General features: G+C 50.4%; 2 protein-coding genes across 3 annotated transcripts in view; both read right to left on the bottom strand.

Annotated features, from left to right (window-relative positions):
- Positions 1-3,947, bottom strand: part of LOC144594876 (1,5-anhydro-D-fructose reductase) — a 44,736-nt gene extending 40,789 nt beyond the window's left edge. For both annotated transcript variants that reach the window (XM_078401796.1, XM_078401797.1), the window contains exon 1: positions 3,836-3,947. In XM_078401796.1, the coding sequence (XP_078257922.1) occupies positions 3,836-3,910 (75 nt within the window). In that variant the 5' untranslated portion in view covers positions 3,911-3,947. The remainder of the gene's footprint in view (positions 1-3,835) is intronic.
- Positions 3,948-19,461: 15,514 nt separating this feature from the next.
- tat (tyrosine aminotransferase) overlaps positions 19,462-24,623 on the bottom strand; it is a 29,716-nt gene continuing 24,554 nt past the window's right edge. Inside the window, exons 9-12 of the mRNA XM_078400881.1 lie at positions 23,649-23,777; positions 21,910-21,993; positions 21,714-21,812; positions 19,462-20,774 (exon numbers count right to left, since the gene is read on the bottom strand). Coding sequence (XP_078257007.1) covers positions 20,625-20,774; positions 21,714-21,812; positions 21,910-21,993; positions 23,649-23,777 — 462 coding nt within the window. The 3' untranslated portion in view covers positions 19,462-20,624. The remainder of the gene's footprint in view (positions 20,775-21,713; positions 21,813-21,909; positions 21,994-23,648; positions 23,778-24,623) is intronic.

Genomic DNA, 24,623 nt, shown 5'->3' with positions numbered 1-24,623 from the left:
TTATTAGTTTTGGGGGAAATTATTAATTTCAAACTTGGCAACATTTCCATGCACAGACTGTTGTCAGGGAGACAGGGAGACAGTGTTAATCTACAGATTTGCGCAAGATCTCGTGCCTAAACAACGACTGTCTAGTGGCCTTGACATCCACCATCATGAAATGTTTTGAGAGGCTAGTTATGGAATGCATTAAATCCAGATCTTCCCAGCGGCCTTGACCCACTGCAGTCCACCTACCGCCACAACTCCACGGACAATGACACCTCGGACTGGATCCTCGACTTCCTGACCAACACACCCCAATCAGTGAGGATAGGGGACAAATCATCCTCTGCGATAATCCTCAACACCGGTTGCTCCGCAAGGATGTGTTCTCAGCCCCCTTCTTTACTCCTTGTACACCCACGACTGTGCAGCCATGTACACATCTCATTCCATTTACAGATTTGCAAGCGACACCAGCATTGTGGGCCAGATATCAAATAATGATGAGACGAAGTACAGGAAGGAGATAGAGAACCTCGTGTCCTGGTGCTGAAACAACAATTTTTCTCTCAACTTCAGCAAGACAAAGGAGACAGTGATCGGCATCAGGAAGTGAAGTGGTGCACGCACCCCAGCTTGCAATGATGGTGCCAAAGTACAGATGGTTGGAAACCTCACATTTCTTGCCAAGTGGACCCATTGAGCCCAAACCACTCCTGCATTGGTGCAGCACCCTCTCCTCCCCCACTCCCTCCTCTAATCTCCCTCCACCCCCTCTCCTCCACACCCCTCCCGGGGGCAACCCGTCTGCTGGCGCGGGCGGCCGCCATTGGTGGAGCGGGAGAGTCCTGTCCCGTCCCGGTGCGGGGATGTTCAGTGGCAGACGGCAGCGGCTCTCCCACTGTTGCTGAGCCGCTGGACTCTGAGCGGCATGGGGAAGGCGCTGTGACAGTTGGGGAGAGGAGGGGGGGACGGGGGAGCCGAGGGCAGGCCCAGCGCCAGGCCCAGGCCTCCACCAACGCCCAGCCTCACTGCCGCTGCTGCTGCTGCCTTTCCCCTTGGCCCACCTCAGGCTCGCGGTTACCCGGTCACGTCCAGGCCCAGGCTCCGGTTGCTTCCTCCGGCATCAGGCTTGGCTCTCCCGCCCCCAAGAGACAGGCGGCCGAGCCCTGCTCAACGGGCCCCAACTGCGCAGGTGCGGACATGTTTGTTCTGCGCAAGCGCGGATGCAGCGGCCATCTTACGCAAGTACCAGATGAACGGAGCCCCAACTGTGCAAGCGTGGTTTTTTAAACTTAAAAATGCGAATAACTTTAAAAATATAACACCGATTTCTACAAAACTTCTTCCATAGGACCACGGGATGACGGTAAGGTGGGCCTAAAATTGTCGTGCTATCGTGTACCGTTTTGGCTGTAGTTCAGGAACAAACGAACAAATGAGAGTTTTAGTATATAGATGTCACCAACAACTTCTCCTGGACCACCCATATCGAAGCAATGACCAAGAAAGGACACCAACACCTCTACTTCCTAAGAAGGCTTAGTAAGTTTGGCATGTCCCAACAACTCTCACCAACTACTACAGATACATTTTGTGTAGAAAGCATTTTATCGGAATGCATCACAGCATAGTTTGGGAACAGTTTCAGCTAGATGTGAAAACACACACCTCCAGATTCAAGGACAATTTCTTCCCAGCTGTTATCAGGCAACTGGACCATCCTGCCACAACTAGAGATCAGTGCTGAACTACCATCTACCTCATTGGTGACCCACGGACTATCTTTGATTGTACTTTACTGGCTTTATCTTGCACGAAATATTATTCACGTTATCATGTACCTGTACAATGTGAATGGTTCAATTGTAATCATGTATTGTCTTTCCCTGATCTTGGTTTGCATGTAACAAAAGCTTTTCACTGTATCTTGGTACACGTGACAATAAACTAAACTACACTAATTAAACTCCCTGTGTTGTGTGCAGTTCTGATTGCCATTCTGTAGTTAAGATGTGATTACGCTAGAGAGGGTGCAGAAAAAAAATCACAGGTCGGGAACTGGAGGCTTGAATGGGAAGGAGAAAAAGAGCTTATGTCCCTGGAGCACAAGAGGCTGTTGTCCCAGGGCAGGGGAGTCTAAGACTAGAGACAAATGTTTAAGGTGAGAGGGAAATAATTATAGGGCAACTGAGGGACGGATGTCCACACAGAAGGTGGATTAAGTATTGGGAAGGGTACAGTCACAATGTTTAAAAGACACAACCTTGTAACTGTGGTCAGGCAGCATCCCTGGAGGACATGGACAGGCGACGTTTAATGGCTGAGATCCTTCCTGGAGGACAAGGACAGGTGATGTCTAATGGCTGAGACCCTCCTTTACATTCAGTTACAGAGGAAAGGCAGGATCAGGGGAGCCTGAAGTGATCTCTTCAATGGTGCAGCAGGTGCGAGGGGCTGAATGGCCTTCTGCTGCCCCTATTTTCTGTGTTTCAACACAATCTGCAATAAGACATTCGGCAACACATTTGGAGAGGGTCCAGCACGGTCTGGGCTGCATCAGGTTGTCAGGGCTGGGTTACATAGAAACATGGACACATGGACACACAGACACATAGAACCAGACAAACGGACTCAGAAACATAGACACATAGAAACATAGAAAATAGGTGCAGGAGGAGGCCATTCGGCCCTTCGAGCCAGCACCGCCATTCATTGTGATCATGGCTGATCATCCCCAATCAATAACCTGCGCCTGCCTTCTCCACATATCCCTTGATTCCACTAGCCCCTAGAGCTCTATCTAACTCTCTCTTAAATCCATCCAGTGATTTGGCCTCCACTGCCCTCTGTGGCAGAGAATTCCACAAATTCACAACTCTCTGGGTGAATTTTTTTTTCTCACCTCAGTTTTAAATGGCCTCCCCATTATTCTAAGACTGTGGCCCTTGGATCTGGACTGGCCCAACATTGGGAACATTTTTCCTGCATCTAGCTTGTCCAGTCCTTTTATAATTTTATATATTCCTATAAGATCCCCTCTCATCCTTCTAAACTACAAGGGATAGGGTCAGGGTTAGGATCAGGGCTGGGTTAGGGTTAGGATCAGGGTAGGGAGGCAAGCAGTTAGGTTCAGGGTTAGGGTCAGGGTTGGGTTAGGGTCAGGTTACGGTCAGGGCTGAGTCAGGTTAGGGTCAGGGCTGGGTTTGGGTCAGGGCTGGGTCAGGTTAGGGTCAGGGCTGGGTTAGGGTCAGGGCTGGGTTAGGGTCAGGGCTGGGTCAGGGGCCGGGTCAAGTTAGGGTCAGGGCTGGGTTAGGGTCAGGGCTGGGTTAGGGGCAGGGTCAGGTTAGGGTCAGGGCTGGTCAGGGGTAGGGTTAGGGCTGGGTCAGGGTCAGATTATGGTCAGGGCTGGGTTAGAGTCAGGGCTGGGTTAGGGTCAGGGCGGGGTTTGGGGCAGGGTCAGGTTAGGGTCAGGGCTGGGTTAGGGGCAGGGTCAGGTTAGGGTCAGGGCTGGTCAGGGGTAGGGTTATGGCTGGGTCAGGGGCAGGGTCAGGTTAGGGTCAGGGCTGGGTTAGGGTCAGGGCTGGGTTAGGGTCAGGGCTGGTCAGGGGTAGGGTCAGGGCTGGGTCAGGGGTAGGTTAGGGCTGGGTCAGGGGCAGGGTTAGGGTGAGGGCTGGGTTAGGGGCAGAGGCAGGGTCAGGTTAGGGTCAGGGCTGGTCAGGGGCAGGTTAGGGTTAGGGGTCAAGCAGGGTTTCCCGCAGCCTGGGGCAGCTTTGCCCGCTCGGCTCGGTCCGGTCCCGGGGGTGCGGGAGAGCCGGAGCCGGAGCCCCGGCTGGGAGTCGCCTGTTACCTTCCACGTCCCGAAGCCCAGGAGCGGCATCCAGGAGCCATCGCTCAGCTGCCGCCGGCCAGTGGAGACGCTCATCCCGCCGCGCTGCGCCCCCCCCCCAGCGCCGGGCCGGGGATCAGTCAGTCAGGCCCCTCCCCGCCCCCGCCCCTCCCGGCCCCGCCCCTAACCCGGACCCGCCCCAACCCCGCCCCTCCCCGCCCATCAACCCCGCCCCCATCCCCCGCCCCGCCCCCAACCACCGCTCACCCCAGCGCCGGGCCGGGGATCAGTCAGTCAGGCCCAGGCCCCGCCCCCGCCCCTCCCTCCCAGGCCCCAGCCCCACCCAGGGCCCGCCCCTCCCAGGCCCCAGCCCCTCCCAGGCCCCAGCCCCTCCCAGGCCCCAGCCCCTCCCAGGCCCCAGCCCCTCCCAGGCCCCAGCCCCTCCCAGGCCCCAGCCCCTCCCAGGCCCCAGCCCCTCCCAGGCCCCAGCCCCTCCCAGGCCCCAGCCCCTCCCAGGCCCCAGCCCCTCCCAGGCCCCAGCCCCTCCCAGGCCCCAGCCCCTCCCAGGCCCCAGCCCCTCCCAGGCCCCAGCCCCTCCCAGGCCCCAGCCCCTCCCAGGGCCCGCCCCTCCCAGGCCCCAGCCCCTCCCAGGCCCCAGCCCCTCCCAGGCCCCAGCCCCTCCCAGGCCCCAGGCCCTCCCAGGCCCCAGCCCCTCCCAGGCCCCAGCCCCTCCCAGGCCCCAGCCCCTCCCAGGCCCCAGCCCCTCCCAGGGCCCGCCCCTCCCAGGCCCCAGCCCCTCCCAGGCCCCAGCCCCTCCCAGGCCCCAGCCCCTCCCAGGCCCCAGCCCCTCCCAGGCCCCAGCCCCTCCCAGGCCCCAGCCCCTCCCAGGCCCCAGGCCCCAGCCCCTCCCAGGCCCCAGCCCCTCCCAGGCCCCAGCCCCTCCCAGGGCCCGCCCCTCCCAGGCCCCAGCCCCTCCCAGGCCCCAGCCCCTCCCAGGGCCCGCCCCTCCCAGGCCCCAGCCCCTCCCAGGCCCCAGCCCCTCCCAGGCCCCAGCCCCTCCCAGGCCCCAGCCCCTCCCAGGCCCCAGCCCATCCCAGGCCCCAGCCCCTCCCAGGCCCCAGCCCCTCCCAGGCCCCAGCCCCTCCCAAGCCCCAGCCCCTCCCAGGCCCCAGCCCCTCCCAAGCCCCAGCCCCTCCCAGGCCCCAGCCCCTCCCAAGCCCCAGCCCCTCCCAGGCCCCAGCCCCTCCCAAGCCCCAGCCCCTCCCAGGCCCCAGCCCCTCCCAAGCCCCAGCCCCTCCCAGGCCCCAGCCCCTCCCAAGCCCCAGCCCCTCCCAGGCCCCAGCCCCTCACAGGCCCCGCCCCCGCTCCAGGCTCCGGCTGGAGATAATCTGCAGGACAGTCGAGATGTTCTGAAACCAAAGCGATCTAAGTCGTTGTTGTCTCCCAGAGGGAAGAATATCTGGCTTCACACTTCACCTCCACTCCACCCCAGGGCCGTCTTAACGCATGGGCCTGGTGGGCACGTGCCCGGGGCCCCACGAGCATAGGGGCCCCATGCTGATCTGTGTATGTTAAGTGACTTGCAATAAATAAATACTACTTTAAAAATGTAGGTTCAATAAGTGCTTTTTTCGCAACATTTTCGGTCCCTAAGTGCTTCTCACAGCGATCTGTAAGTGCTTTTCGCAACAATGTGGCACCCTAAGTCCATCGCTAAGTGCTTTTCGGTAAGTGCTTTTCGCCGGCACGACAGGGGGGGACTGGTAGGGAAAGGGGGTGGGGGAGAGTAACGGTAGGGGCCCCAGTACACTGCTTTGCCCGGGGGCCCATAATGCTGTAAAAACGGCCCTGCTCCACCCCCACCTCCACTTCACCCCCACCTCCACTCCATCTCCACTCCACCCCCACCTCCACTCCACCTCCACCTCCACTCCACCTCCACTCCACCTTCACTCCACCTGCCCAGCCGAGCCTGACCTGGCTCTCAAAGGAGAAACAAGGAACTGCAGAAACACGCAATGCTGGAGTAACTCAGCGGGACAGGCAGCATTTCTGGAGAGAAGCAATGTTTCGTTTCGGGTCGAGAGCCTTCAGACTGACACTCAGCGTAGAGGGAGACAGGGAGATGTGGAAGAGTAAGGTGTGAAAACACAGATCAAACACAGACCTTGACCATGGACCTCAGGCAAGGTTTCATACCAGGACACACGAGATTGATCCCTGGGATGGCGGGACTGTCATCTTCTTCTTGGTTTGAGGCAGCAGAAGTTATGAAGCTGCTTCTGCTTCTGCTGTCTCTGTTTGTTGTCGTTCGCCTGACTGAGGTCAGTTGACCACGAGGAGGTCGACAACATGAGCCCTGGGACTGACATATGAGGAAAGATTGAAAAGACTAGGCTTGTATTCACTGGAGTTTAGAAGGATGAGAGGGGATCTTATAGGGACATATAAAATTATAAAAGGACTGGACAAGCTAGATGCAGGAAAAAAATTCCCAATGTTGGGCGGGTCCAGAACCAGGGGCCACAGTCTTAGAATGAAGGAGAGGCCATTTAAAACTAAGGTGAGAAAAAACTATTTCACCCAGAGAGTTGTGAATTTGTGGAATTCTCTGCCACAGAGGGCAGTGGAGGCCAAATCACTGGATGGATTTAAGAGAGAGTTAGATAGAGCTCTAGGGGCTAGTGGAATCGAGGGATATGGGGAGAAGGCAGGCACAGGTTATTGATTGGGGACGATCAGCCATGACCACAATGAGTGGCGGTGCTGGCTTGAAGGGCCGAATGGCCTCCTCCTGCACCTATTTTCTATGTTTCTATGACATTGAGAAACTCCTAAAAAGTCTCCATCAGAGATTTTTGTGAGTCACAAGTTTGGCATTTGCAAGCAGGAATCAGAGAAAATTGCTGGGGATTGTGTAGGAAGGAACTGCAGATGCTGGTTTAAACTGAGGATAGACACAAAATGCTGGAGTAACTCAGCGGGTCAGGCAGCATCTCTGGAGAGAAGCAATGGGTGACATTTCGGGTTGAGACCCTTCTTCCGACCCATTCCTTCTCTCCAGAGATGCTACCTGTCCCGCTGAGTTACTCCAGCATTTTGAGTCTATCTTCGGCGTAAACCAGCATCTGCAGTTCCTTCCTACACAACAAGGAACTGCAGATGCTGGCTTACAAAAAACGTCTCACCATGCTGGAGTAGCTCAGTGGGTTACGCAGCATCCCTGAAGAACATGGATGGTGTTATTTCGGGATGGGACCTTTTTTCAGACCCTTCTTTGTGAATCTGAAAGAAGAGTCCCGTCCCGAAATCTCACATATCCATGTTCTGCAGGGATGCTGTCTGACCCACTTGAGTTACTCCAGCACTTTGTATCATTTTGTTAATAAATCAGCATCTGCAGTTCCATGTTTTTACAAGTAATAGCTGGGTACAGGTACAGTGTACATGGTTTGTTTTGATAGGCAGATGGTTGAACAAAGGCCACAGATGAAAAGGCAAAAGGTGGGAGATAAGGATAGAAGACAGCGGAAAAAATATAGTTGGAAAAATGGGGGGGGGGGGAGGAGTGGAGAGAAATGAGTGTAAGAGCTACCCAAGCTGTTGGTCCAGTTTGCCTGAGGCCCAGAACAGAAAGATCAATATGGGGTTAGGCGAGGTGCACGTGAACCTCTGCCTCGCCTGGAGGAGGTGCTGTGGTTCCTGCTTGGATGTAAGGGAGGAGGTATAGGGGCAGGTGTAGGGAGAGTTGCTGGGGAAAGTACCCAGGGAGGGGCTGGTTTACGTGGGAAGCGATTAATGAACCGAGGAGTTGCGGAGGAAGGCAGAAAGGGGATGGGATGTAGTTGGTAATCACGTTAAAGGTGACGGAAATGTGGGGGAATGGCAACATGTTCCATAAATCCACCAATCTCTAGAAAAAGGTGCCTCCATGTCTCACCTTAACTTATGCCCTCCCCTCATCTCTCCTACCCTAGAGAAATAACTATGGCTATTCACCTTATCAATGCCTCTTCTGGTTTTATTAACATCTGATTTAGTTTAGTTTATCATTGTCACGTGTATCAGAATATTAGTGAAAAGCTTTTGTTTTTGTGCTATCCTGTCAAGGAAAAGACTATTCATGAATACGATCAAGCCATCCACAGTACACAGGTAAAGGGTAAAGGGTACAATATTTTGTGCAAAGACATAACATTGAAGTCCGATTTGTCTACATAAAGAAAGTTTAAAGGTCCCCAATGAGGTAGATGGGAGGTCAAGACCGCACTGTAGCTGATGTGAGGATCCCTATATCAGCATGAAAAAGAAATAAGCCTGTCCAACCTGTCCGTATAGAACGGAGATGAGGAAAAACTTTTTCACTCAGAGAGTTGTGAATCTGTGGAATTCTCTGCCTCAGAAGGCAGTGGAGGCCAATTCACCGAATGCATTCAAGAGAGAGCTAGATAGAGCTCTTAAGGATAGCGGAGTCAGGGGGTATGGGGAGAAGGCAGGAACAGGGTACTGATTGAGAATGTTCAGCCATGATCACATTGAATGGCGGTGCTGGCTCGAAGGGCCGAATGGCCTCCTCCTGCACCTATCGTCTGTTGTCTATTGTCTATAAATCAAACCTTGCCGACCCTGCAACATCCCCTTGGACATTTCCTCTGCATTCTTTTCAATTTAATCACATCCTTCCTATAACAGGCCACCAAGAACTGCGTGCAGCACTACATGTAGCTGCACCAACCTCTTGTCCAGTTGTAGCATGACATCATAACTCCTGTACTCAATATACTGTCCAGCCACGACAAGCATACTAAATAGTGGCATTTCAGAGAGTTTTAGATAGGCACGTGGATATGTGAGGAATGAAGGGATGTGGAATGTCGGCAGAAGAGATGATTTTTAGCATGGACACTAGGCTGATGGGTCTGCTCCCTCTGTTGCACGGTAGCGCAGCGGTAGAGTTGCTGCTTTACAGCGAATGCAGCGCCGGAGACTCAGGTTCGATCCTGACTACGGGTGCTGCACTGTAAGGAGTTTGTACGTTCTCCCCGTGACCTGCGTGGGTTTTATCATCATCATATCATATCATATATATACAGCCGGAAACAGGCCTTTTCGGCCCTCCAAGTCCGTGCCGCCCAGTGATCCCCGTACATTAACACTATCCTACACCCACTAGGGACAATTTTTACATTTACCCAGCCAATTAACCTACATACCTGTACATCTTTGGAGTGTGGGAGGAAACCGAAGATCTCGGAGAAAACCCACGCAGGTCACGGTTTTCTCCGAGATCTTCGGTTTCCTCCCACACTCCAAAGACGTACAGGTATGTAGGTTAATTGGCTGGGTAAATGTAAAAATTGTCCCTAGTGGGTGTAGGATAGTGTTAATGTACGGGGATCACTGGGCGGCACGGACTTGGAGGGCCGAAAAGGCCTGTTTCCGGCTGTATATATATGATATGATATGATATGATACTGTTCTATGTTCTATGTAATGTATAATGATATTGACATTCTCATTACCGGGAACACACCCTGAATATCATGCACACCGTAGACACAGATCCTTTGGCCACCACATCTATTGCCTTAATTCCACATCCCTGAATGCTCTGCTCAATCATGTACCTCCAGATGACTCTCAAAACATCTTACTGTTTCTGCATTTGTGTAAAAAATGTATTCCTCACAGCCCTTTAAACCACCTCTCTCTCACCTTAAACCCTGACCTCTAGTTTTGGATACTTTGACCACGTGAAACAGATTCTATTCTGCCTATGATAGACACATAATGCTGGAGTTCCTCAGCGGAACAGGCAGGTGAGACAGTCGTTTTGGGTCGAGACAGTCTGAAGAAGGGCCTCGACCCAAAATGTCACCCGTTTCATCTCTCCAGAGATGCCTCCTGTCCCACTAAGTTACTCCAGTATTTTGTGTCTATCCTTTGTTTAAACCAGCATCTGTAGTTCCTTCCTACACATACTCTATTCCACCTATGCGTCTCATAACTTCTATCATGTCACTTCTTGGCCTTCTTTGCTCCAGGAAAAATGGACAAGCCTATCCAGTCATCCCAGAGAGTGGTGAATGTACCCAGTCCATCACAGGCTTGTCCTTTGCTCCCATCCAGTCCATTTTCATGGTGCATTTCAGGAAGATTGGAAGTATTAAGTATCAGGGCAGCACGGTGGCGCAGTGGTAGAGTTGTTGCCTTACAGCGCCGGAGACCCAGGTTCAATCCCAACTACGGCTGCTGTCTGTACGGAGTTTGCACATTCTCCCTGTGACCTGCGTGGGTTTTCTCCGAGATCTTCGGTTTCCCCCCACACTCCAAAGACGTACAGGTTTGTAGGTTAATTGGCTTGGTATAAGTGTAAATTGTCTCTTGTTTGTGTAAGACAGTGTTAATGTGCGGGGATCGCTGGTCGGCGTAGACTCGGTGGGCCGAAGGGTCTGTTTCCACACTGTACCTCTAAACTAAACTAAACTAAACTAAAATCATCAAGGATGCCTGCCACCCTGGCCATTCCCATTTCTCTCTTCCACCTTCTGGGAGAAGATACAGGGTTTGAAAGCTCAGATGTCCAGACTTAAGAACAGCTTTCTCCCCATTCCTCTCAGACTTCTGAACCAATCACCTCTCTTACACCTAGTAGTATAAGAAAATAACTGCAGATGCTGGTACAAATCGATTTATTCACAAAATGCTGGAGTAACTCAGCAGGTCAGGCAGCATCTCGGGAGAGAAGGAATGGGTGACGTTTCGGGTCGAGACCCTTCTTCAGACTGATGTCGGGGGTGGGACAAAGGAAGGATATAGGTGGAGACAGGAAGATAGAGGGAGATCTGGGAAGGAGGAGAGGAAGGGAGGGACAGAGGAGCTATCTGAAGTTGGAGAAGTCGACGTTCATACCACCGGGCTGCAAACTGCCCAGGCGAAATATGAGGTGCTGCTCCTCCAATTTCCGGTGGGCCTCACTATGGCACTGGAGGAGGCCCATGACAGAGAGGTCAGACTGGGAATGGGAGGGGGAGTTAAAGTGCTGGGCCACCGGGAGATCAGTTGCGTTAATGGGGACCGAGCGCAGGTGTTCAGCGAAGCGATCGCCGAGCCTGCGCTTGGTTTCGCCGATATAAATAAGTTGACATCTAGAGCAGCGGATGCAATAGATGAGGTTGGAGGAGGTGCAGGTGAACCTCTGTCTCACCTGGAAAGACTGTTTGGGTCCTTTGATGGAGTTGAGGGGGGAGGTAAAGGGACAGGTGTTGCATCTCGTGCGGTTGCAAGGGAAAGTGCCCGGGGTTGGGGTGGTTTGGGTAGGAAGGGACGAGTGGACCAGGGAGTTACGGAGGGAACGGTCTCTGCGGAACGCAGAGAGGGGAGGGGATGGGAAGATATGGCCAGTGGTGGGGTCCCGTTGTAGGTGACGGAAATGTTGGTGGATGATATGTTGGATACGCTGGCTGGTGGGGTGGAAGGTGAGAACGAGGGGGATCCTGTCCTTGTTGCGAGTGGGGGGAGGGGGAGCAAGAGCGGAGCTGCGGGATGTAGAAGAGACCCTAGTGAGAGCCTCATCTATAATGGAGGAGGGGAAGCCCCGTTTTCTGAAGAACGAGGACATCTCGGAAGCCCTAGTCTGAAACACCTCATCCCGGGCGCAGATGCGGCGTAGACGGAGGAATTGGGAGTAGGGGATAGACTTTTTGAAGGGGACCGGGTGGGAAGAAGTGTAGTCCAGATAGCTGTGCGAGTCGGTGGGCTTGTAGTAAATGTCCGTCACTAGTCTGTCCCCTGTGATGGAGATGGTGAGGTCCAGAAACGTCGACTTCTCCAACTTCAGATAGCTCCTCTGTCCCTCCCTTCCCCTCCTCCTTCCCAGATCTCCCTCTATCTTCCTGTCTCCACCTATATCCTTCCTTTGTTCCACCCCCGACATCAATCTGAAGAAGGGTCTCGACCCGAAACGTCACCCATTCCTTCTCTCCCGAGATGCTGCCTGACCTGCTGAGTTACTCCAGCATTTTGTGAATAAACCTCTCTTACACCTTCTTCCCGGAGGTGAGGCCATGTACTCTAACCTTAATTGTTAACTCCTACACCTGAGACACCTCACACACTCCTCAACACGGGCGTCAGAGGTTATGGGGAGAAGGCAGGAGAATGGGGTTAGGAGGGAGAGATAGATCAACCGTGATTGAATGGTGGATTGGACTTGATGGGCTGAATGGCCTTACTCTGTTCCTATCACTTATGATCTTATGAACACATCAATAACTTCCAACTCCTGGGCCACCATTGCCCTATCTTCACAATGGACGTCCAGTCCCTTTGCACCTCCATTCCCATCAAGGAAGGTCGCAAGGCCCTCTGGAGCTTCCTTGATCAGAAATCCAGTTGGTTCCCCACTACTTACACTCTCCTCCGCCCGGCAGAACTTGCCCTCACCCTCAACAACCTCTCTTTTGACACTTCTCACTTTCCTCAATGTAAAGCTGTAGCCATGGGCACTTGCATGTGCCCCAGCTTTTATCGTTTACTCTGAGCTGTCCTTGTACCACATGTACACCACACTCCAACTCTTACTCTGCTGCATCAATGACTGCATCAGGGCTCCTCCTGCACCCATGCTGAACTCGTTGACTTCATCAATTTTACCACCAGCTTCACCATTCCCTCATATTTACTTGGACTGTCTCTGACACCTGTCTGTCTCCATCACAAGGAACAGAGTATTGACTAATGTCTATGATAAACCCACTGACTCCCACAGTTATCTGACCTACACTTTCCCCCACACTGCCTCTTGCAAAGATGCCATTCTCTACTCTCATTTTTTCAGCGTCTCCGCATCTGTTTCCAAGATAAGGTTTTCCACTCTAGCACATCCAAGATGTCCTCGTTCTTTAGTAAACATAGTTTCCACCCTGCCGTTGTAGATGGATCCATCACCCTCATCTCCTCTGTGTCCCATAGTTCTCCCGCTTCCCTTCCCCTCAGATGGAACAAGGATAGAGTTCCCCTGGTTCTTACCTTTCACCCACACATCTCTGCATCCCACACATCATTGTTCAATATTTCCGCCTCCTTCAATGTGGTCACATTTTCCCATCCCCACCCCTTTCTACTTTCCACAGCGACCACCACCTCTGCAACTCTTTGGTTCACTAATCCCTTCCGATCCAAACCACTCCCTCCGCAGGTATTGCCTCAGCAATTTAGGGTGGCACGGTGGCGCAGCGGCAGAGTTGCTGCCTTACAGCGCCAGCAATCCTTATTCGATCTCGACTATGGGTGCTGTCTACACGGAGTTTGTACGTTTGTACGTTCTCCCTGTCACCTGCATGGGTTTTCTCTGAGATCTTCAGTTTCCTCCCACGTTCCAAAGACATACAGGTTTGTCGGTTAATTGGCTTGGTATAAATGTAAATTGTCCCTAGTGTGTGTAGGATAGTGTAAGGTCGTTGGTCGGTGCAGACTCGGTGGGCCGACTGGCCTGTGTCCGCGCTGTATCTCTAAACTGAACTTAAACTTAAACTGCAGGACATGGAACACCTGTCCCCAGACCTCCTCTCTCATCCATCCGGGGACCACAGCCGACTGCAGGAAACATGCACCTCCTCTAACTCCATCTATTGCATTCAGTGCTCCTCAAATGGCCTTCTTTACATCGGCGAGACCAAGCGTAGACTGGGCTGTTTCTCCAAATACTTACACGGTCTGCCAAGGCCCGCTGAATCTCCCGGGTGCTAACTACTTTAACTCAATTTCCCATACCCACATTGATCTTTTTGTCCTGGGCCTCCTCCATTGCCAGAGTGAGGCCGCAGGCAAATTGGAGGAACAGCACCTCACATTCAGCTCAGGTAGCTTACACTGCAAGGATATAACCAATTTTAGGTAACTAACCAACACCAGCTACCCTCCCCTTCCCTGTATCCCAGCTGATGTGCACCCATTCCTCCCGCCCCCTGTCCCCACTTACACCCTTTCCTCTGGCCTCACAATTTATGCCTCCTTCCTTTATCTCATAGCCAGCCGTCTGTCTCCTTTTCATCTCTGGCATTCGTCCACCTTTCTGCCATAATTCCCCTCACCCGTCTCCACCTATCACTTGCCAGGTTTTGTCCCATTCCCCACCACTCTTCCAGCTTTCTCCCCCCTACTATGAAGAAGGAAGTATGAAGAATCAGTATGAAGGAAGTATCAGTATGAAGAAGGATCCCAACTCAAAATGTTGCCTATACATGTTTCCAGAGATATTGTCTGACCCATTGTGTTACTCCAGCACATTATGTTTTTTTGCTCGATTCCAGCATCTGCAGTTCCTTGTGTCCACTTAACTCTACTTCGTTTACTTATTCTGACATTTTATTTAAATATTTTTCTGCACTACTTTTTTAACACTAAATTCTTGCACAGATCGTTGTATTTATTGTATTTATTATTACTGTGTGTATACTGTTTACTCTGTGAGCTTCATGTGAACAAGGATTTCATATATGACAATAAAATCTAATCTGCACCCTCCCTCTATTGTGCAACCAGAACTGCACACACTACTCCAAGTGCAACTTTTCCAATGTTTTGTACAACTGTAACATGTCTCAACTCTTGCACTCAGTGCCTCAGCCAATGAAGGCAAGCGTTCCATTTGCCTCCTTCACCACACTGTCTATGTGTGGACACAGCAGAGGAAAGTGCAGTACCAGTTTACATTCTGCTTGTCCAATGAAGTACAGTATACAGCCCACACAAGGAACTTCACTAATAATAAAGAAAAAAAATAGCTGTAAAGTTTGTAGGATATTTATTAGAAACACAACAAATCTTTACAATAATAATATTAAATAATGCATTAAAAGGATCCATTTGAGCAGATCAGATGCAGAAATAACCTTAAAGCAGCCATAAATCAAAGTGTTAATCTGCATTTAGTCTGTATGGAACTACTTAATCCCAGCTAAAGCATATTGGCCGTGTAGAGTGATTGTGAGTGTGACCAGTTCCTTCAGATAGGATTCAGCTGATGATCAGTAGATTGCTGTACACTTACATTTGTTTTCGTCAATGAGGGAGGTGACACAGTGAACAGTGCACCAGATGACTGCAGTAGGGCATGGACAGGGCTGTGGGTGCTTGAGTTCAATGTGGAAAGTGTGAAGGCATCCAGTGTGCCACTCGAGGGGCTGAAACAGCAGGGCTCTGAGCAAAGAGGTGGGGAGTGGGAATAACCTGACGTCCATTATTTGGTAGCATTGACTGCCGGGCAGAGTGGACTTCCCCTGTGCGGTGGGTTTCTGTGATTCTTTCAATGAAATCAGAAAGTAAGGGAGCATGAAGAAGAATCACGGGGTCAGGGATCACTAACAGGGACCACGGACAAAGTCATGAAAAGACCAACTGAATGTTGGAACTTACCTGTAGAAGTCTGCGAGTTATTCTACATGTTTATACAGCACAGTCAAACCCCCCTGAAGTAGCAGAAGTGAAAGTGACTTCACCTTCAGACCAATGCGGCTTTATATATTGCATATATTGTTGCTGTACTTCGTTGTAACAAATGCACCTACCCTTGTCCTAATGATACACTCACTCTGCTTACACTCTCCCTGGTGAGAGGAGCCCAGAACTAAGTCCTCTGATGGAAAGCTGCAGATGAGACTAGGGTTGCCAACTGTCCCGTATTAGCCGGGACATCCCGTATTTTGGGCTAAATTAGTTTGCACCCGTACGGGGATGCCCTTGTCCCGTATTAGTAGGGTTGCCAACTTCCTCACTCCCAAATAAGGGACAAAGGGTGACGTCACCGCCCCGCGCCCCATGTGACCTCACCCAGTCAGCGGCCACGTGCTCCCGCTCCACCAATGGCAGCCGCCCGGGAGGGAGCACGAGGCCGCTGGCTGGGTGAGGTGGTGTGGGGCGGTGACATCACCCTTTGTCCCGTATCTGGGAATGAAGAAGTTGGCAACCCAAGATGAGACCAGAATCAAGGGATGGAATGTATTAATGTATCATATTAGAAAATGGGTGAATCCCCAGCAATAAGATCGGTAGACTGCTAACATTGTACTGTCCACTCAATGAACCTTGTCATGACATGGTTTTATTCTATAGGACAGCCGTGGGCCCGTAATGGAGAGCAGTGTCGTGTTGGTCTTGTTATTTAAGAAGGGGAGTTTACCCATTGGAAGCAGTTTGGAAAAGGTCACCCATTCAAGACAGGTAAGGTAGAATTCTTTGTCAATAGACAATAGGTGCAGGAGTAGGCCATTCAGCCCTTCGAGCCAGCACCGCCATTCAATGCGATCATGGCTGATCACTCTCAATCAGTACCCCGTTCCTGCCTTCTCCCCATACCCCCTCACTCCGCTATCCTTAAGAGCTCTATCCAGCTCTCTCTTGAAAGCATCCAACGAACTGGCCTCCACTGCCTTCTGAGGCAGAGAATTCCACACCTTCACCACTCTCTGACTGAAAAAGTTCTTCCTCATCTCCGTTCTAAATGGCCTACCCCTTATTCTTAAACTGTGGCCCCATGTTCTGGACTCCCCCAACATTGGGAACATTGTCGGTTTGTCTTTGGAGAGGACAGTGGAAGCAGAGCCTTTAAATATATTTAAGATAGAGTTTAATTCTTGATAACCAAGGAGGTGAATGGATGCTCTGGACAGAGGGGAGGTGGAGTTCTGGAGACACTTTGATCAGCCTTGTCTTGTTAAATCGCTGAGCCGCAAAACCCAACTCCTGCTCCTTATTTGAATGTACTGTACATACCGTATATCCGTGTCCCTGAGCAGAGGGGTTCATACATAAATGGGGAGAAAGATTGAGAGGACTGAAGAAGGGTTTCGACCCGAAACGTCACCCATTCCTTCTCTCCCGAGATGCTGCCTGACCTGCTGAGTTACTCCAGCATTTTATGTCTACCTTTGATTAGAGACAAGGTTGGTAGTGGCCTGGAACTACCTGCCTGAAAGGGTGATAATGACAGGCAGTATACACATTTGGAAGGACATTGGCTGTGTATCTGACCTGAGGCTCAGGTGGAACATCACTGGCGAAGGGCTTGGTGGACTGAGGCACTCACAACTTCTGGTTCTGGGGTGGGTTAAATTATGCGGACAGGTCCTTGAGCTTGCCATGTCCTACAACTGTGGAAGGTTAATAATTCAAGGATGCCAGTAAATGAATCAGTGGAAACATCCACAGGTGGGCAGTCCAGCACAGTGCTGAATATTCACATTTAGATGCAGGTTGTTTAAGGGTGAGGAGTTATGCCTTGCTACAGGTCTGCCCATCCAAATCATAGATAGCCACTGTTCTCCTGATCTGGAGTCCCTAACAGTTAAATGCAGGCCTTTTTACCTTCCTCGTGAATTTACAGGGGTTATAGTAACAGCAGTCTACATCCCACCGAATGCTAACGCTAGCACAGCTTTAGGCTACCTGCTCGGTGCAATAAACTCACAACAGAGCACATATCCAGAAGCAGCCCACATCATAGCCGGGGACTTCAATCATGCAGACCTAAAGTCAGTTCTCCCGAAACTTGAACAACACATAAGATGTGCTACCAGGGGGAAAAACACACTAGACAAGGTTTATTCAAATATTAAGAAGGGTTTCAGGTCAGCACCACTACCACACCTGGGGCAGTCAGATCACCTGTCCATATTCCTAACTCCAGCATACACCCCACTCAGGAGGAAAGCTCCAGTCACCATAAAGACTGTTAAGACATGGCCTGAAGGAGCTTCCTCGCAGCTGCAGGATTGCTTCGAAAGGACCAACTGGGATATTTTTGAGGATCAGGACTTGGAGGAGTACACATCAACTGTACTTTGCTACATCCAAAACTGTGTTGACAATGTCACCGTCGACAAACGCATCCGGTTGTATCCCAATCAGAAACCCTGGATGACAAAGGATGTCAGGTCTCTCCTCAAGGACCGTAACACCGCCTTCAGGTCTAGTGATAGAGCTCTATACAGTGCTGCTAGAACCAACCTGAAGAGAGGCATCAAGGATGCCAAAGCGTCCTACAAGAGGAAGATTGAGGACCACTTTACCAACAATGACCCACGGCGGGTATGGCAAGGCATCCAGCACATCACCAACTACAAGACCAGCAACCGCACGACTGCCGACGGCGACGCCTCGCTGGCAGAGGAACTTAACTGTTTCTTTGCTCGTTTCGAGGTGAAAGCTACAGTGGCAGACATAACACCCTCTCCAGCACCTGACAGCAACACCTTCACTGTGCAGGAGTATGATGTTAAGCGCGTGCTCAGAGCAGTGAATCCCAGGAAAGCTGCAGGCCCCGATGGTGTGACGGGCAGAGTGCTGAGGGAATGTGCAGACCAATTATCTGAGGTCTTCACAAAAATCTTCAACCTGTCCCTTTTAAAATCCACCATCCCTCCCTGCCTGAAGTCCGCCACAATCATCCCACTGCCGAAAAAGTCTGTCATCAGCGGCCTTAACGACTACCGTCCGGTAGCACTCACACATCACAAAGTGCTTCGAGAGACTGGTCCTGCAGCACATCAAAGCCAGCCTCCCACCCACCTTCGACCCACACCAGTTTGCCTACAGAGCAAATAGGTCTACAGGGGATGCCATCGACACTGCTCTTCACACTGCACTGACCCACCTTGAACACCAGGGGAGCTATGTGAGGATGCTCTTCCTCGACTTCAGCTCTGCCTTTAACACGGTCATCCCGAGCAGACTGGTCACCAAACTTTCCGACCTTGGATTTTCCCAAACCATCTGCCAATGGATCAAGGACTTCCTGACCAACCGCCCCCAGACCGTCAAAATAGGCCCTCACCTCTCCTCCACCATTACACTGAGCACCGGCTCACCACAGGGCTGTGTGTTGAGCCCCATCCTTTACTCCCTCTACACTCACGACTGCGCCCCCACCCATCCCACCAACACCATCATCAAGTTCGCGGATGACACGACTGTGGTTGGACTCATCTCAGGAGGAGATGAGACAGCCTATAGGGATGAAATCCAAAGGCTGGCAGCATGGTGTTCAGTGAACAATCTGGTCCTGAACTCCTCCAAAACAAAGGAACTTATAATTGACTTTAGAAAAACCAGTGTAGAATACGACCCACTCTACATCAATGGGGTCTGTGTGGAAAGGGTACCCACTTTCAGGTTCCTGGGTACGCACATCGCAGAGGATCTTACCTGGTCTACCAACACCATCACCACAGTAAAGAAGGCACAGCAGAGACTCCACTTCCTGAGGATCCTCAGGAAGACCAACCTGCAGGAGAAGCTCATGATGTCCTTCTATCGCTGCTCCATCGAGAGTGTGCTGGCATACTGTATAACCACATGGTATGCCAGCTGCTCAGAAAAGGACAGGAAGGCCCTTCAGAGGGTCATCACGACGGCCCAGAAGATCATCGGCTGCTCACTGCCCTCCCTGGAGCACCTGTTCAGCCTACGCTGCCTCAGTAGAGCAGGCAAAATAATAAAAGATCCATCCCACCCCGGCCACCGTCTGTTTGTTCATCTGCCCTCTGGTCGACGTTTCAGGTCGATCAAATCCCGAACAAACAGACTTAAGAACAGTTTTTACCCCAGGGCCATACGAGAACTGAACACTACCTTTGCACTAGGCAACACCGTTAAAAAATCTTGTACTTAATATAATTGTATTTATGTATTTATTTGTTTTTGCATTTATTGCATATATGTTTGTACGCACCGTCAGGATTAGCTATTTTTTAATTTCGTTGTACTCGTTGCAATGACAATAAATGAATATTATTATTATTATTATTATTATTATTATTATTATTATTATTATATTATTATTATTTTCCATCCGTGAGTAATCAATGGCACTTACTGTGTGACTGGAAGGTTTGCTGCAGGAAAATAAATGATGCGTCCCAGCTGTGGCTGAGAATCATTGCCTCCAATAGGATGGCAGTAATTTCTCAAACCAATTAGTTTAGTTTATTTAGTTTAGAAATACAGCGCGGAAACAGGCCCTTCGGCCCACTGGGTCCGCACTGACCAGCGATCCCCACACATTAACACCATCCTACACCCACTAGGGACAATTTTTACATTTACCAAGCCAATTAACCTACAAACCTGTACGTCTTTGGAGTGCCGGAGGAAACCAAAGATCTCGGAGAAAACCCACGCAGGTCACGGGGAGAACGTACAAACTCCGTACAGACAGCACCCGTAGTCGGGATCGAACCCGGGTCTCCGGTACTGCATTTCCTGTAAGGCAGCAACTCTACCGCTGTACCACCGTGACCGCTCCAACTGCTGCTTATAAAATGCAATGTTCCAAAGAGGAACAAGTGAGGTCTTTCAGAAGTCTCACACCGACAAGTTTAGGGAGGGCGATACCATCTCTGTCTTCTGTTCCACGGATCTAATGATGTATGTGAGGAGATTGCTGATTGTGCCACGGACCTACACAGTTTATTGTTCCAATTACTACATCGATTCTTTGCTCCTCTTTGTCCCAGCTCAGAGGGAGATTATCCCCTGAAACAATTATTAGAGTAAATGTGACAGTTTATTAATTGTGTCAGCAGTGAACAGATCTGGATCTGAACATTGGAAGTGGTCTAAAAGCCAGCGGCAGCTGATAACCATGGTCTCACCAGTCTCTACACAAGCTGACCCACCATGGCACAGATTAAATTTCATGAGAATTACTTTGCATAAATAATAAATCAAACTTTGTACAGAAATCTAAACATTTCTTAGGATTGAATAAAATAACAAAGATGAAGATTTGATAGTAACTCTGTACACGTGATTACTTATCACATTCAATATCAGGCGCACTGCAATATTCTTGTGACTGGAAATGCACCTCGCAGAATTCGCGGATACGGTTGCACGCCTCCAGTATCAGGTCCTCAGGCACAGTCAGAACCACACGGAAGAAGTTTGGATACTCGAAGCACTACAGATGGAAGAGAAGTTACACTTTGCAATTAAACACTCCTGCTACTGATGCCAGCCACTGGAGCAGGAGTTGAGGCAAATGGGTGAGATGACCACCGTTCCAACTCTTTTCCAGGTGCATTCTGTAGATGATTAGTTTAGTTTAGTTCAGAGGAACAGCGCGGAAACATGCCCTTCGGCCCACCGGGTCTGCGCCGACCTGTGATCCCTGCACATTAACACTATCCGACACCCACATGGGACATTTCTTACATTTACCAAGCCAATTAACCTACATACCTGCATGTCTTTGGAGTGTGGGAGGAAACCGAAGATCTTGGAGAAAACCCACGCAGGTCATGGGGAGAACGTACAAACTCCGTACAGACAGCACCTGTAGTCGGGATCGAACCGAGTCTCCGGCGCTGCATTCGCTGTAAGGCAGCAACTCTACCGCTGCGCCACTGTGCTGATATCAGAGAAATCAGAGGAAAGTTGACCCATATTCTCCAGAAATGGCCCCTTTCAGCTGCCCCTCCAGCGAGACACAACATGCACTGATGACAGGAGAGGGTCGGTCTATCATGAACAGCCCAAACAGTTAGTCATCTTCCTTTTGTGATCAGGAGACTGGGGTTGAATTTAATGAAACCCAAAATCTTAAGGACATCATAGGCGGGGGGGGGGGGGGGGGGGCATTGAGATGTTTCTACTCATGGGAGAAAATGAAAAGCATCACAAGATGGAGGTGGTCACTGATAGCTGAGTGTGTGTGATTTCAACTCACAGAGGATGGTACAGTTCTGTAGTCCTCTTCGAGACAGTTTTAGGAGTTGGATCACAGGGAGTGTTTAAAGGGAAGGTAGACCGTGTTTTGGAAGATTGAGGAATTAAGGCAGATGTGGAATAATTTGGAGAGGATTTAAGGCCCCGGTTTCATTACATGAAAATGATTTACCGTTGCAGGAAGGCAAAATACGGATTGCTCCGAAATCAGGCGTTCCGTGAAGTCAATGTCGTTTTCAAATTCAGGAAAATCGTCAATGTCAATTCCAACCTAGCAAACAACAAAGAGTAACAGAGATTGGAGGTACTGAACGAAGAGCGATGAAATCTCAATAGATGTGCTTGATCTGGAGCTTGCTACAACTTACCATCATGTACATAGACCCACAAGGTCTGATGGGTCTTAGGCCGGGTACCAGAGCAAGCGCATTGCAACACAGGTCAGCATTGGACTGAAAAAAGCAAACACAATTACTCCCACTTTAAGCAATGTTCAGGAATCATATTCCTTCTTTTGAAAGTAAATCATGGGCACACTCATTGATAATGGGCACACTCAGGAAAACTCACAGCATCCTTCTGTCAATCTGTTCCTACTTTCACCGCAGGATCCTGCATTCTGGCAGCTCACATCAGCAATGTGTCCTGGCTCTCTAAATCGTACACTGACACAATCTGTTCCCTCTACTCCACAATGTCCCTCTCTGTTCCCCCTCATTCCAAGATGACCGATCCCGATCTCCCTGGCTCTGGAATGTCCCACTGTTCCCGCTCACTCTATGACCATCCAACTCTCTTTGCTCGCTGTGAGTCAATAGCTTTCCTCCACTCTCGCTGGGATGGCTCTCCCTATTCCACTCTCCCTTCTGCTCTTTTCTGGGACGAAACATTCCACCATCCACATGGCCCTTATAATTTTGTGTAACCATCAAGTTTCCCCTCGGCCTCGTTCCAAGGGCACCAATCCAGCCAGCCCAGCCAATCCAGCCAGCCCATCAAGTTTCCCCTCGGCCTCGTTCCAAGGGCACCAATCCAGCCAGCCCAGCTTTTCCCAACAGCTTAAGCACTCCACCCTGTTCACACCCTGGTGAACCTCCTCTGTTCCATCTGGAGAAGTGCAGAGGAGATTCTCCAAGGTGTTAACCTACAATGTGGCAACCAAAACTGTGCACAGCTGTGGCAGATTGAGCTTACTGCCAGCAAGTGTGAGGTGTTGCACTTTAGGAGGTCAAGTGTAAAGGGAAGGTGTACAGTTAATGACAAGAGCATCAGTGTATAGAGGGATCTTGGGAGTCCAAGTCCATAGCTTGCTGAAAGTGGCAACACAAGTAGATAGAGTGGTAATGATGGCATATGGTATACTTACCTACACAGGTTAGGGCATTGAGAATAAGAGTAAGGAAGTCAGATGTAGCTTTATAAAACTATCGAGTGTTGCGTGCTGTTATGATGCTCCAATTTGGGAAAGATATGGAGGCTTTGGAGAGAGTGCAGGAGAGGTGTCAAGGATGCTGCCTGGATTGGAGGATATTAGCTCTCAGAAGAGGCTGGACAAACTTGGGATGTTTTCGCTGGAGTGTTAGAGGCTGGGAGGTATATAAAACGTGGAGAGGCATAGATAGGTTAGATAGTCCGTCTTTGCCACCATGGGGCTATCTAGGGGCTAGTCCGTCTTTGCCACCATGTCAGACTGGAGGGCATTGCTTTAAGGTGAGAGGGTTAAAGTTTAAAGGAGATGTGTGGGGCAAGTTTTTTTTACACAGGAAGTGGTGGGTACCTGGAATGCGCTGCCAGGGGTGGTGGTACAAATTGATGCAGTAGTAGAGTTTATGAGGCTTTTAGATAAGCACATCGATATGCAAGGAATGGAGAGATGCAGTCATGTGAAGGCAGATGGATTTATTTAATCTGAGTGTCATAGAGTCATCGAGTGATACAGCATGGACAGAGGCCCTTCGGCCCAACTTGCCCACACCGGCCAACATGTCCCAGCTACACTAGTCCCACCTGCCCGCGTTTGGTCCATATCCCTCCAAGCCTGCCTTACCCATGTCCCTGTCTAACTGTATCCATATACCTGGAGGAGTTTTCGACTGGACAACATTACCTTCAGGATGCTGTTGGTGCCATCGTAAAACTCTTGACTTGTATTATTCAAAATATCTTCCAGTGCTCCTTGTACTATTGTGCATGGACCAAGAATTCTTTGACTCAAACAGACCAGGCCATTTCGGACCTGTTGGCACAGATAGTTAGATCAGTATATTATAAAAATATTGTTCTCCAACTGAGAAATGATGAAAGGCCAAAATTAAGAAATTTGCCAGTGATACCATAAATAATAGTGTGGTTAATGGTGAGAAGGAAATTTCTTGACTGCAGGAAGATTTCTGGTGGTGGACATCAATAATCCAAATGAGGAGGGAAGTAAGGACAAAAAATACTTAACAAATGGAAGGATGCCAAGTGTGAGGAACAGCAGTATCTGGGAGTTTACGTTCACAGGTCGCTGGAGGTGTTGGGACAAGTAGACAAGGTGGTTCCTGGCAGGCGACATATCGGCCTGGCTGAGGTTCCGACGGGCAAACTCATGCATATCACTGGAGGTCAGGGTTACATCCATGTTGCTTCTGGGAGCTGGAGTTGCCATTTGTTTGGACATCAGCAACTCGGGCTACAGATTTGTTCATTGTGGAAGGAACAAATCACTTCACACAGCCCATTTCTAGCTAGCAGAAACATGCTGGCCTGAATAGATCTGTTGTAGTTCATAAATTTCTGATTTCTAAAAAACAGCGTAATGTTGCTACTGGAAATTTAATGGTTCACAAAAGCCGAAATAATGAATGACAATGTGTAGTTATAGAGTCACACAGCACAGGAGCAGGCACTTCGGCCCAACTTGTCCATACTGACCAAGATGCCTATGTAAGTGAGTCCCATTCGCCTGCATTCGACCCATATCCCGATAAACATTTCTGATCCATGTACCTATCCAAATGCCTTTTAAAAGTCATTATATTACCTGCCCCAACTACCTCCTCTGGCAGTTCATTCCATATACCCAGCACCCTCTGAGTGA

Source organism: Rhinoraja longicauda, chromosome 6, assembly GCF_053455715.1.
Source record: "Rhinoraja longicauda isolate Sanriku21f chromosome 6, sRhiLon1.1, whole genome shotgun sequence".
Lineage (NCBI taxonomy): Eukaryota > Metazoa > Chordata > Chondrichthyes > Rajiformes > Arhynchobatidae > Rhinoraja > Rhinoraja longicauda.
This window is presented reverse-complemented; position numbering and strand designations above follow the sequence as displayed.